The sequence below is a fragment of the Solanum verrucosum genome, unplaced genomic scaffold, assembly GCF_900185275.1.
Source record: "Solanum verrucosum unplaced genomic scaffold, falcon-dt-bn FXZP01000163.1, whole genome shotgun sequence".
Classification (NCBI taxonomy): domain Eukaryota; kingdom Viridiplantae; phylum Streptophyta; class Magnoliopsida; order Solanales; family Solanaceae; genus Solanum; species Solanum verrucosum.
In genome coordinates this window covers 226,467-240,203 of record NW_026020379.1, presented here as the reverse complement: position 1 = coordinate 240,203, position 13,737 = coordinate 226,467, and the positions used below count along the sequence as shown (strand labels likewise).

The following is a 13,737-nucleotide window of genomic DNA, read 5'->3' as shown; positions in this document are numbered from 1 at the left end:
ATAAAATCTTCACTCTCTTCCATCCCTTATTGATAGCATATTCAAGAGCTTTCCTAATAGCAATCGCTTCAGCTGTCATGACTTTCCCAACAAATTGGATTGGGGATCCATGGGCATGAAGCAGGTTCCCAAGGCTATCCAAAGCCACAATACCGATACTTGCCCTTCCATCATCATTCTGCAATCCTGCATCTGTAAACAATAAAATGTCATCTTGCAAATTTGTTAGTTTAGTCACAGAATGATCTCTACAGGAACAAGAGAAAAGACTTTTGGTAGTAACTCTTTATATTCTTCATACTCAAACATAGATCTAGAAACAATATCTCTTGGTTCTAACCTTTCCTGATTAAACAACCAACTATTCCTACTTTTCCAAATTTGCCACATAATGTTAGCGCTCAAGTTTAACAAGTCAATAGATTCAGGAAAAGTTTTGGTATTTAAGAACAAGTCATACCACCAGATAGAAAAATCAGTAATATATCCTATATCAGGCCAATTTGTAGGACATTGCTTCCACACAAGTTGAGACCGAGGACATTTGAATAGCATATGTTCTATATCTTCAGGTCCAAGACCACAAATCTTACAAGTCTTATCTACATTGTATAGTCTTTTTGCTAAATTACTATGGACTGGTAGAGAGTTAAGCACACATTTTCTCAAAAGGTGTTTAAGCTTTTTAACTCCCAACTTCCATAAGAAGTCCCAAAAACATTTTGGAAAAGAGTGACAACTCACTTGAACTTCCGTATTTTTCATTGTTTTACCGATCAAATCCTTTGCGATGTAGTAATTAACCTGACTTAACTTCATAGTTTCCTGTTTTTGTATGGTGCCATATTAACCTATCATTAGAACCTGCAATAGAAATTGGGATAGACAATATAGCATTAACATCTTCAGCTTCAAACAATGAATTTAGCTCTTGTATTTTTCATGTATGCATATTCTTATCAATTAAATCAGATACTACTAAATCTAAATTTCTATGCCCATGGATACTCTTAGGGATGAAGAAATTATTATTTGGTATCCAAGGGTCGATCCAAACATTAATATTTTTCCCATCAGAAATCCTCCATCTTAATCCTTTAGTCAAAAGATCTCTTCCCCACAAAATACTCTTCCATATCCAGCTACCAGAAGATGATGTTGAAGCTTTAAGAAAGGTTGAGTTTGAAAAATATTTGCTTTTAAGAACTCTTCCTATTAAAGAATCTGGTAATTGCGATAGAATTCGCCAAGCCTGCTTAGCTAATAGAGCCATATTAAAAGCTTTTAGATCTCTAAAGCCTAATCCTCCTATTGATTTAGAATCACATAATTTATCCCATTTCTCAAAATGCATCTTTCTTTTCTCCTTTGTTTGTCCCCACCAAAAATTTGAAAAGAGGGATGTAATTTCCTTACACAGACCATCAGGGAGTTGGAAACAAGACAAAGCATACGTAGGGATCGCTGCTAGTACGGACTTGAGCATAATTTCTTTTCCTGCACTACTTAAAAACTTTCCCTTCTATCCTTTTATTTTTGTCTTGACTCCTTCTTTTATAAACTCTAGCATCCTTTTCTTGGAGCGTCCCACAACAGCCGGTAAGCCTAAGTACATACCCATGTCATTCCTTTGTCGTTGTCCAAGCAACGAGGATATCTCAACTTTCTCCTCCTCTCTCACATTTTTACAAAAGCAGATTGCTGATTTATCTAGATTAACCACTTGCCTAGAGCTTCGTTCATATTTCTTTAAGATATTGGCTACGCAACTTGCATTTTGATTGTTAGCTGAACAAAATATAAAAGAGTCATCAGCAAAGAGTAAATGAGTCCTACTCGGTCCATGTCTATTCAACTTTAGCCCTTGGATTTCATTTTGTTCCTCTGATATATTCAATAAGCAGGTTGATAAACCTTCAGCACATATTAAAAATAAATATGGTGATAGTGGATCTCCTTGTCTTATCCCCCTGGTAGGTTTAACCTAACCGATCCAATTATCTCCCCATTTATATTAAAACTATAAGTCGGTGTAGAGATGCATTGCATTATCCATTCGACAAATCTTTTATGGAAACCCATACGTAAAAGCATTTCTTGTAAATAAATCCATTTGACTCTGTCATAGGCTTTCGACATATCCAATTTCATAGCCATATATTTTTGCCTACCTCTGCGTTTGTTTTTTAACACTTGCATAAATTCATGAGCTAAAATAACATTGTCAGTTATTTGTCTATGACCGATGAAAGCCACTTGAGTAAGGGATATCACCTTAGTTAGAACACATTTCATTCTTGCAGCCAGAATCTCGTACAAGGTAGAACATAAACTTATAGGTCTAAACTGCGAAACTATGGTGGGGCTTTTAACTTTGGGCACTAGAGTGATTAAAGTATGGTTCCATGTAGGGAGTAAATATCCTGTACTAAAGAAACTTTTAACAGCATCACAGATTTCTTTTGAAAAGATATTCCAATACGTTTGAAAAAATAGAGGAGTCATACCATCAACACCTAGTGCTTTAAGAGGATGCATCGCAAACACCGCATTCTTTATTTCCTCATCATCAACTTCCTTAATTAAACTCTGATTTATAGAATCACTAACAGACACTTTAACATGATTCAAAATACAGTCCAAGTTTGTCGGGTTAGATGTAGAGAATAGACTGTTATAATATTGCTCAACTTCTTGAATTATATCAGTTTGGTCTACCACCCACCTCCCATCAGATGTCTGTAAACCTTTTATCATATTTCAAATTGATTGTACACTTTGAACACCATTTCAAATGGATATAAAACTTGAAAATATTTTACATTTTTGTGTAGTTCTAATGAAATGTAAATACCTATACACTAGTCAATAAGTATACACCCGCTTTTTCTATCGAATACGTGACACCTATTTTAATCAAGGTTATAGTTCAATAAACCAACCAAAAGGATTTCCCTTTGTTAGTTCAAATGGTTTAGCTGGCTTTCGACGTTGCCAAGCTAACAAGTAGAAATAACATTCATTGGTCACTTTTTGGCTCTGTCTTCGAGAAATAGTCACTCATGCAGTGGCAAATTCCAGAACTCCATGATAATTTGAAATTCTAGACATGGACTATTTTTCAATTACAGAAAATAAAAAGTAGCTACAACATTGGAAATAGCAATAATTACATGAGGGCCAACACTGGGTTTGTTTGGAAAGCCATTTGGTAATTGGAATTGGTGTAATTACTAGGGTAGTAATTACCAGCCTAGTAATTACACTGTCTAGTAATTATACTGACATGTTTGGTTGTCACAGTGTAATTACACATGTCTTGTTTGAATGCCACAGTGTAATTACACATGTTCTGTTTGGATGCACAATTGCAATTATAAAATTATAATAAATTTTAAAAATAAAAATTAATTATTTAAAATTTATACTAGACAAATAAGAAACTTTATAAATGACATTAAATTAAATATTTAAGATATATATTCTTTTTTGAAAATATATTAATTAATAAACATATTTTCTGTAACTAATATTATGAAAAAATAATTGAATTATATTTTTTTCAAATTAATATATTGCAATTGAATTGATCGTAACAACTAAAAGTATGAAAATTCTACGAATATCGTGAAATGCATGTTTGATAAAAAGAATAATATATAAATAAAATGTCATAAATTATTAAATGTTTGACAAAAATACAATCTATCAAGTCTAATTAAAAAATAACGTGCAATGTAAATTCAATATTACTAAAACAAATGAAACTGAAAATATAACATAAGTTATAAATTCAAAACAAAAAATTTAACATAATACTCTTATAACAAATTTCAACATAGCAATAAATATGATTTATTTTTATTTTTTCTTAATAAAGAAAACATAAGTCTATAACCTTACTTAACAATAAATTCTATTTTAATTTAAAAATTAGAATACTAATAAAATTATGCTAATGAGAAAATAAGCATGGCATAAAGAAATAGATAATACGAGAAAATTACATAGAATCACGTAAAGTAAGGTTGAGAACAAGAAGAAAATGAAATATAATATTATAAAATAAAAAATAAACTTTTACAAATTTTTAGAATAATAAAAATAAAAAAAGAACTTAACATAATAGAAGTAAAAAAAATAGAAAAAAAAAAAGAAATTAAAATAGAAAAAAAAGCAATTCACAGCCTCTACCTGTGAATTGTAGAGTGTAATTACCCCCTGCTAATTACATCAATTACCTGCTGACCAAGTAATTACATGTCCTTCCAAACAGGACAATACAGTGTAATTACACCAATTACACCAAATCCAATTACCAGGGTGTCCTTCCAAACAGGCCCTAAATGTTGTCAATGATGAAACTTACTGAGACATCAGACAACAGCAACAGTTGCACTACACTCAGGTTCCCAACATTTAAACCTAAGCAATATATCGACAACTTGTCGAATTTAATAAGGAGAGAAGAGTAGACAAGCAGCTAACATGGCATGCATGACTAAGTTATTTTCCTAACTGTTTTTTCAGTAACTCTCCACTCAAAACATGATCGAGGAACGGAGTGTATCAAGTTTTCTAAGAAGTCTTGCACAGCTCGCGGATGATATGCTTTGAGGTTTTAACAGGGAGAGTTGCTTTTGAAGATAGCCAAGAGAAGATGTGGCGAAACATGAGGACAGGACCTACCAAAGTACGTGACAAACTTGACAGAGTGTCTTGACACAACGATCCAATCAACAGACAAGTTTCTCATTCATCTGCTAGATTTTCCGCTATGTAAAGAGGTTGTTAGTGATAAGCTCTGATCACAGTTGAATGGATTCACCATTACCACCAGTTTGAGTACAGTGACATCAAGGCTGGGATATTACGCAGCTGTCCCTCCCTGGGAAATTCTGTTCTGATCCTTTACCTGTCGCACATACTTTTTCAAATGTTCGCTCACAAGGTGACTGAGAAAGAAGTAACATAAGTCACGGAGACAAATTCTGAATCAGTACATGGCATGTGACGCAGCTTTAGCCTGTGGAACGGCCACTTAGATTACCAACTGAAAAGAAGTGGATTATGTCTACCAAGACTTTGGAGCAAGAGACGATCTGCAAATATCAAAGCAAGTAAAGCCTTAGCTTTTTGGATCTAGAGCTATTAAATGCAGTATTGTAGCTAATATTTCTTTAGATTAAAGGTCACTTTATATTGCTCAAAATGTCTTCAAGCAAAACTTTAAAGAAAGTATTGTAAACTCAAAGTCTGGCATATTGCAGCAACCCGAAAGAGATTTTAACAAAGGGATATCATTTATGCACAAATGGAAGGTGAAAACACCACGGATTAAGACCCGTAGAGTTCTGTCTCTAACTTTCAAGTTGGAGAGGAAGTGGACTCCACATTCCACTTGTTCAAATGGCATATACAGGGTTTGACAGCTCCCTTCATATTTGAAATATGTGCTCGAAGGTGGCAGATGTTTGGTAAAAGGGTGTGGAATATGTTTGTTTAGGTGAACATGAAAGAGCTCATGCTCGCAAAAAATTGTGATCCATACCTCCGCTTGGCAAATCCAATCATGCAAAGCATACTCTCTAACAGGTCTCAACTTTGCTAATGTCATTTCTTTGCAAAAGAAGCAGTGAAGAAGGCCACAACTTCTTCATCTCGATATCCATTTATCCTGAAGAACTCACGAGACAGGCGAGGACTACATTAGTGCTGTCTCCTATTCTGAAGTCCATTCCATTTAGCCATGACTACAAATTCAGCTTCAATGTTCGACACCTAGATTTATCAATCCTGAAATGTTCAAAACATTCTGTTAAAAAAAACTTGTGTGCTTTGGACCAATTTGGTAATATGTCAAGGAAACTACGAATCTTAACAACTTATTTTACTGAATGTACCTTAAAAGTACCTTAATTTTTCTCTATTCCAGCTGAAGCTAGGTGTACAAAACAAGTCTGCCAGCATGGTACAGATTCAGAAGATAAGGATGATGAGCTTTAATTCATACCAAACGTAACAGCTTTATACATCCAGTTGAGTTTGCTGCAACAACCATATTAGATTTCCTTCTCCAGCAAACACTTGAAACAAATTGCCCATTACTCTCACCATCATTGCCAGAGCTAGGATCAACAGATCCAAATTTGTAAGAGGCTATTTGCATTGGTAGAGATCTATGATAAGCATATACCTGCAAAAAGAATGTTAAAAGTTAAGAAAAAGATTGATACTTCTTCGGGAAGTTGAGCCTACGGTTTAACATAAGAAAAATGATGGAATATGAAGTACCTCATTAGATTCAGAACCACATGCAATGTACCCATCCAAAACTGACAACCCCACAAAGTTCTGTACAGAGCAAAAAAAGAGAGTAAATGAAATTGAACCTACAGCATTGAGATGTTCATCGTAGAGCAAATATCCTCTATTTACCTTTTCATTGGTGTGTCCCTTGAATGTCAAGCTGCAAGCATTTGAGGACAATCCTTCCAAACTTGTTCTCTTTAGGTCCCATAGCTTTAGCGTGTTATCTGTGGATGCAGAAACCAGGGTACCATAATCTAAGAATTTTACATAGCTAACAGCCTTCTCATGTCCAGATAATGTGCACCATGGAATCCTAGTATGGCGAAGATCATAGCAGTAAATTTTGTAATCAGCAGATCCGAAAGCCAACAGATGAGAGGAGTAAGCAGAAAACTGCACACAGCATATGTTGGCAGGATTCCAGATCGTATCCACAGAACTCCTCTGCCGAATGAAATAGATCAAACTATGTGTTTGTGTTTCCACAGATCCAAACTAAATGAAGATACCAAACTCATGTAAAAAGTAGCAGGATCGGGTAAAGTACCTCATTAATATTCCACACTTTTACAGAACAATCATCACTTCCAGTGGCAAACTTTGTTGGTTCCACTTGAGAAAAATCAACAGACCAAGCCCTCTTCTGGTGCTCTGTATGTTGTGAAAATTCTTGACCTGTGCTTGCATCCCACATCTAGATTCAAAAATTATACACCAAGAGCTAGTTAACAAAATGAATGAAATACTCAACTTCAACTGCAAGCACGTGTTAGGTAGCTGATATAACCTTTATTGTGATATTTAAAGCACTTACTAGCTAGGAGATTATTCTCTTACATTCTCCTATGAAAAGATAATGCCTTGAGTACTTATAGACTAGTCAGATAACGGGAAAGACTTAAAAATATTGCCATAGCTCATGAAGATTCAAAACTCTTTACCAAGTGAAGCCAAACAAGTACACACCTTGACTACGCCATCATAGTCAGTTGAAGCCAGATAGTTCCTCATATATTTATTCCACGAAACACAGCTAAGCTTAGATCTGTTTGACATCTCAGCCACAGGATATTGAAGATCCGTCGATTCATTCAAAAGTGAAGCAAATTCAAAGATTTTGATTTTCTTTGAGACACCAGCTGCAGCTATAAAGTCCTCTTCATAATCAAAACAGAGGGAGCAGATCACATTTGTAGAGTTGAGAAGATCACCATTTCTTAATGTCCCATATTCCTCAAACTTGCAGTAGCGAGCATATTTACAAATACCTTCAAAGAAGGCTCCAACACGATCAACAGATTTTAGAATTGGCTCTGCCTCTTTTGTTGAAACCTGGAACAATCTGTCACGACTCGTCAACAAATCCGTGTCTGTTCGACCTATTGTATCATTTTCGGCAAGTTGGATTTGGGACCTCATGCAGAAGTATGCACTTTCAAGCTGAGAAATATTCTTTATCAGCTTTTCATTGCTCATATTTGGAATAGAAAACGATCTAGAAATAGAGTCAGTCGAATTGAGATGCTTTAAGTAGGATCCTTGCCGCATATTATTGAAGTCAGTTTCCACCCAATCTGAATTTCTAAGGACCTCCCTTTTCTCAACATCCTTGATATCAGCCTCTAGGCACTCTATTCTTTGTAATAACTCGGAGGTATTATTCTTTTTTTCCTCCTGCAATGAATCTAGGAAATAGAGCAAGACGTCTGAATCAGGGTCATCACCCTTCTCAATAAATGATGGGACACCATCTATTTTACATACTTCTTCAGCTCCAATAATTAATTCAGACTGTAAGATTTCCCTACAAAGATAAGTTGTATTGTGAATGTGATTACAAATCAAACAAATTAACTTGAGGATATTTACAAATTTGCTGTGCCTGAGCTTCTAGCAATTAGAGAAGTTAAAACTCAGTACGACAAAGCTAGAAGATTTACAACACAAAAGTGAAATACTTATTGATCAAAAGGACAAATTGCAGGCTAGAAGTCATACTAACTATTAAAGAACAATAACCAATTTCAGAAAATGTCTTTTCCCTCAATCCTAATGAGTGGCGGACAGTTTGCTATTTATTTCCACCATCACAGAAATGCAACTCTTCCATGTCTAAAAGCTATCCCACTTAAGACCTAAAAAATGGTTTTACTAAATCTTAAAGCTTGGCTGGGAGCAAGGTGCATTTACTGCATATGCAAGTTCCCACAGAGATGACAGCAGGATTAGACAGTACACCACTTGAGATTATGAACACATTACACGAATAAAATCAAACTGATTCCATGCTAAAATGATGTTATTAGAGTACCAGCTCTAACCTAGTGGGGCGTGATATCTCTTACTCCCTCTGTTTCAATTTATGTGAATGGGCACGGGAAAAAAAGGATGACTTTTGAAACTTAGGGTCATAAACATGTCATAACATTTGTGTGGTTATAAGACTTTAGAAACTTGTGTTCTTAAACATGCCATAACATTTGTGTGGATATAAAATCGTGTCACTAAGGGTAAAATGAGAAATTTAAGTTAAATTGTTTGCATATTTAGATAGAGGTCATTCTTTTTTTAATAGACTAAGAAGGACACAAGGTCACATAAACTGGAACATAGGGAGCATATAACAAGGTGACAAGAGAAGTGGCTAAGATGCCTCAAGCCCCAAAGAACTCCACCATCTCTATTTATTATCGAGAAGTCACTCTCGAGAACAACCAGTTTCTAAGCCGAAACGGAAAAAGAGCATAATAGTTATAACAATATCAAACTACGAGGACTCTGTGATTGCCAAAAACTGAAAATGCATTGAGTTCACTCAGAGCATCACAATGTTTTCCACATACCCTATTTTAGGATACTGTATTGCTGGCTGTCTTACAGGTATGTCAACATTGACTTTTTCAGCAAAGTCCAAATAGCAGAAAATAATATTGCACAACAAATTAGAAAAATAACAATACCTTGTTGTTGGACGAGAAGAAGGCACAGGATGAAGCAGCAAAAAGCAAAAGCCAACTTCCTTGGGATTTTGACAAAGGAAATTTGGAGGGAGAATGCGACTTTGCAAATTCAACATGGCTGTGGAATGTGCCGCAGGTGATTCAAAACAGCAGAGCAACTAAAAGAAACAACATGAATTAGTAAGAGTAAAGATAATTTATCTCACCCCTTTGGCAAAGTGCATTGTGAAACAAAACGTCAGTTCCCACACCCCACGAAAAAATCATTAACTTAGCCAGATTGTGTACAGCTACATATATTTCCCCGGAGGAAAAATAAGTTGAAAATTAACAAAAGAAGCCACAAAGGAGAACAGATAAGGGGTGCAGCTGAATCAAGATATATACTCAATGCTAAAAAGAATTGAGCATATGCAACACTGATTCATTGCATTAATGACTGTGCATCAAATTCTAGAGAAGAACAACAGGCTCCTTGGAAAAGATTTGGGAGGTGCTCTCGCCTGCCTTCTCCATATTCAACAATCTGAGAGAGCATAGGAGCATCTGAGGGTTAAATCTCAAAAGTCTATTTAGAAAAGACAAGCATATCAGCCCCACACCATGCAAAGCGAAGCCCGGTATTTAAGTGGAGAAGGGTAGAGGGGCGGGCCCATTATCCACCGAGTTTAGAAGGCTATGATTGGTTCAAAGGACGGGTCACAGACGGATTTCTCGGTTATCAAAAAAAAAAAAAAAAAAAAAAAAAAGACAAGCATATCCAGACTGGAGTATTCTAGTACAAAGATCCAGTAGAGTGGGTCAGTAAAAGTTTCACAAAAGCATATGATTCAATAAATCTTAATTATATTGATTTTAATTCAGTTTCTTAAAGCTCAAGAAGCAAAATCAGGGAAGTGCTACAGGGAGACAGAGTATGTTTTCATCAGAAAAACCTTCCCTTCTTTTTTTGGTGTTTTCTTTCTTGTTTGTTTGGGATGTATGTATCTTCTTCTTTTTGGTGAGGAAGGTAATTGTATTACACAAGCAGCACTTAGTAGGTGCCGAAGTGTATATAGGTGAGCACAAAGCAAAAGAAAAATCACTTACCAATCTTATAGAAATTTTAATAGGCTAAGTATGGATTCTGCTTCATTTAAAAATTCTTCTTAGACTAAAAAGAAAATAAAAGTTCAAAGTTAAACTTGATCTGTTGGAATGAGTTGGCTTTTATCTTTCAAAACATCAGTTCCTTTCTTTCCAAACAACAGTGAATGTGTGTATTGTAGTTACACCAACATTTGAGATCATCTTAAAATCTGCTTCAACATAAATTCAACATCTAAGAACTGATTCTGCATCATTTAAAACTCCTCCCTACACCAAAAACAGAACAAAAGTATACAATAAAACTTGATCTGTTGGATTGTGTTTTCCATATCTTCAAAATATCTAGTGTTACATTCCCTCCTCACTGTCCACCATTTATTTAAATGTGACATTAATATTATATTGTGAACTCTTGCTTAATATGGATTGGACTTGTGCAAACTGAACCTAAGTTTGTGTCTAAGAGGAGAGACAAATGAGCAGAAGGAAAAAGAAAGAGAATTTGTTAGTGATTTGAAGCAAAATGATTATGAACCCAGCAATTGATTACCCACCTCAAAGAAAAGAACCCCGAGACTGTAGATATTAGATGATGCTAGGCTTTCGTGATTGAGTTCTTCAGGACAAGTGTACCACTTCTTCTCTAATTGATTAATGTCAGACTCCAGTAGACACCCTGCCTGAAATGATGTGCCTTCATCACGAGAAGAACGAGCATTGGTTTCAAGCTGCTGTCTCATAAAGTCCACATCCACATTGACCTTCTGCAGCTTTGAACCCAAGTTACTATTAGCATGCATTTCCAAGTGGGATAGCCTTTTCCCATTAGTATTCCGGCTCACGGCATACATGGAGTCTATCTGGACAGATGGACCAATATACTTAACACCATTAGGTGACAGTAAAATAAAACAGGAAGGCCGTATATCCTGGAATGCATTTCCTTCAGAGTGGGCAATATCAATTAACTTCACTATCTGCTGGAATATGTGAATCCTCTCAGCTTTGTTAATCTGTGATCCTGTCGAGTTTAACCACTCTCTTAAGGTAACTCCATTGTAAGTTGAAGTGGGTCTTTGGTGATCGCTACGACTAAAAGATGCTTGATTAGAATTAGCACCTTGCTTAAACAATGCATCAGATGATACCATTCCTGTGAAAGCTTGCTCGAACTCATTCTTATTCTGCAGAGTAGAGGCAGTATGAACTTCTTTATGAAGTGCAGGTCCTTTTGGTAAAACATCTTTGCCTTTAAGAGATCGGTTAGCAAAAAAATGAGAAAAGCTAGAAGTGGATAAAAGTTTTGATTGACTACTTCCCGGAAGGAATCTATTGCTTGGAATAATTAGGTTATGGTCTTCTGTTGATTGGGAAGACACTGCATTAGAGCCTTCTTTGATATCTTTGTCGGATGCTTGTTTCAGCATTTTCAGCGCGAGTAAATTTATTCCTGGCAACTCTTTGGAACTTAATTGCTGAACAGCCTTGTCCGTGGATGAAGGATCTCCATCCCTCTTCACACTTCTAGAGCCAGACCCCAATTGATAGAAACGTTGCCACTGAATTTGTGGTTTCTGATTGGTTTCTTGATTATTGGAGCATCTAAGAGAAGCTGGCTCAGAAATTTTGTAATTACACAACTTTTCAATTGTGAGCCTTGAGGAAGAGCTTGTACCGTGGAGCTGAGGCCCCTTCATGGACGTTACATTTCTGTTCATACCATCAGTCTCCAACATCCCTGAACTGGCAGAAGTTGATCCCTCTGGCAACTCATGACTGGTAGATGTACACTTTCTCATTGATGGTTCACCAGAATCACACTCCCTCGTTCTAGATAGAACATTCGCACCTACATCATTTGCCTCTGCTTCCTCCTTTGACTTGTCCATATCATTCCAAATGGACTCTTTCAATTAAATACCAGCTGCATTCAGCAATGTTTACCCCTTGAGGGATAGGCTGAAATAAAATAAAGTACTTTGTAGTTAGCACAAATTTCTTATTCTTTAACTTCGTTCTTTTATTAAGACACATGGAATTTCGAGGCACTACGGGAAAATGGAGTAAAATATCTCTCAATATATTTCCTCCTTCACCTAGTCAAGTTGGTCGAAGCACGTCTGCCAGAACTAAGATTTACAACAAAATACTCAATGTGATCCCACAAGTGGTGTCTAGGGGAGGGTGGGGTGTACACAACCTTACCCCTACATTGTGAAGATAGAGAGATTGTTTCCGATAGACCCTCGGCTCAAGTAAAGCATATAAAAAACAAATATGCAAAGCAAATACAGTATTGAACATATCAATACTAGCACCACCAAAGAAGAGAGAGAAGAATATCATATGATCATAATAAAGAACTATACTAGCTTTGATTACTTTGACTTTCTATGAATGCTCATGTATTAAAAGTAAATCCACAACATACTCAAGGTACTCATACTACACTTATGCCCCCTATAGATTGCAGTTGAGTTATCGCCGTTGATTTAGAGTTGTGCCGCGTGCGGAGCAACTTGGGGTTTCGGAGATTAGGGTGAGCTCCTGCTGTCTAGAGCTACCAGTTTCCGGCTGCTTTGCTAAGCTTAGTCTTTATATTGTATTCAGAGACAACATGTACTTGTCTTGTATTTGTGAAAGCCTTGTACTCCTATTTTGGATTAGATGCTCAACTACTAACTGATGTCAGGTCTTGGGATTGTTCCTGTATTGTTTTTGTTGATTATCATTTTTCTACTTTGTTCTAAGCTCTTACTTCGTGTTGTTGGCTTCCACTTGGTAGTCCGTTGCTTAAGGCTCCGGGCTAAGGGTTAGGCTTAGCTACTGGTGGGGTGTAGTAGGTGTCATCATGACCTAAGAAATTGAGTCGTGACAGTTTGTGGGGTCTGGAGATCGCATAGGATGTAGGCAAGTTACCCTTACCTACCCTTACCTAGGAGGCTATTTCATAACCACAACCTAACAAACATAATTGATAAAGGGGTAAAAAGGAATCATAAATTTTCATTTAAGCATGAAACCAAAATCAAGAATAAGGCAATACCCAATTATACAATTTATGATATTATCACATTTGGGGAAAACAAACTCAATAAGGTGAAACACTATAACCAAACAGAGAAATCCAAGATTTAAACAAACTGAAAAAAGTTCAATTTTTTTTACCAAATCTTAAATCACAGACCCACAAAGAAATCAAAAGACTTACCTGAAATTGAAATGGGGAAAAAGGGTAGTCAATCCAAGAATCTGTCTAGCTCATCACTCATCACTATTCAAGATTCTGAAAAAAAAATACACAATATTTTTCATTTTTTTAACACCACAACTAGAAATTTGCTACTGTGCAATTATTTGTGCATTAATTTACTCT

The 13,737-nt window shown here is 35.9% G+C and overlaps 1 protein-coding gene and 1 long non-coding RNA gene across 2 annotated transcripts; both read right to left on the bottom strand.

The window, feature by feature from the left end:
• Positions 1 to 4,768: 4,768 nt before the first annotated feature.
• On the bottom strand, positions 4,769 to 5,662 carry LOC125838953 (uncharacterized). The gene is made up of 2 exons (XR_007443642.1): positions 5,552 to 5,662; positions 4,769 to 5,102 (listed from the first exon to the last, which is right to left on the bottom strand). It is a non-coding gene; the product is annotated as an uncharacterized LOC125838953 (long non-coding RNA).
• An 8-nt stretch (positions 5,663 to 5,670) lies between these two features.
• On the bottom strand, positions 5,671 to 12,320 carry LOC125838918 (protein SUPPRESSOR OF PHYA-105 1-like). Its single transcript, XM_049517919.1, has 8 exons — positions 10,916 to 12,320; positions 9,273 to 9,430; positions 7,279 to 8,116; positions 6,860 to 7,006; positions 6,439 to 6,756; positions 6,295 to 6,354; positions 5,915 to 6,196; positions 5,671 to 5,796 (listed from the first exon to the last, which is right to left on the bottom strand). Exons 1-7 carry the CDS (start codon positions 12,248 to 12,250, stop codon positions 6,008 to 6,010), a joined length of 3,045 nt encoding a protein of 1,014 aa, XP_049373876.1. The 5' UTR covers positions 12,251 to 12,320; the 3' UTR covers positions 5,671 to 5,796; positions 5,915 to 6,007.
• Between the last annotated feature and the right edge of the window lie 1,417 nt (positions 12,321 to 13,737).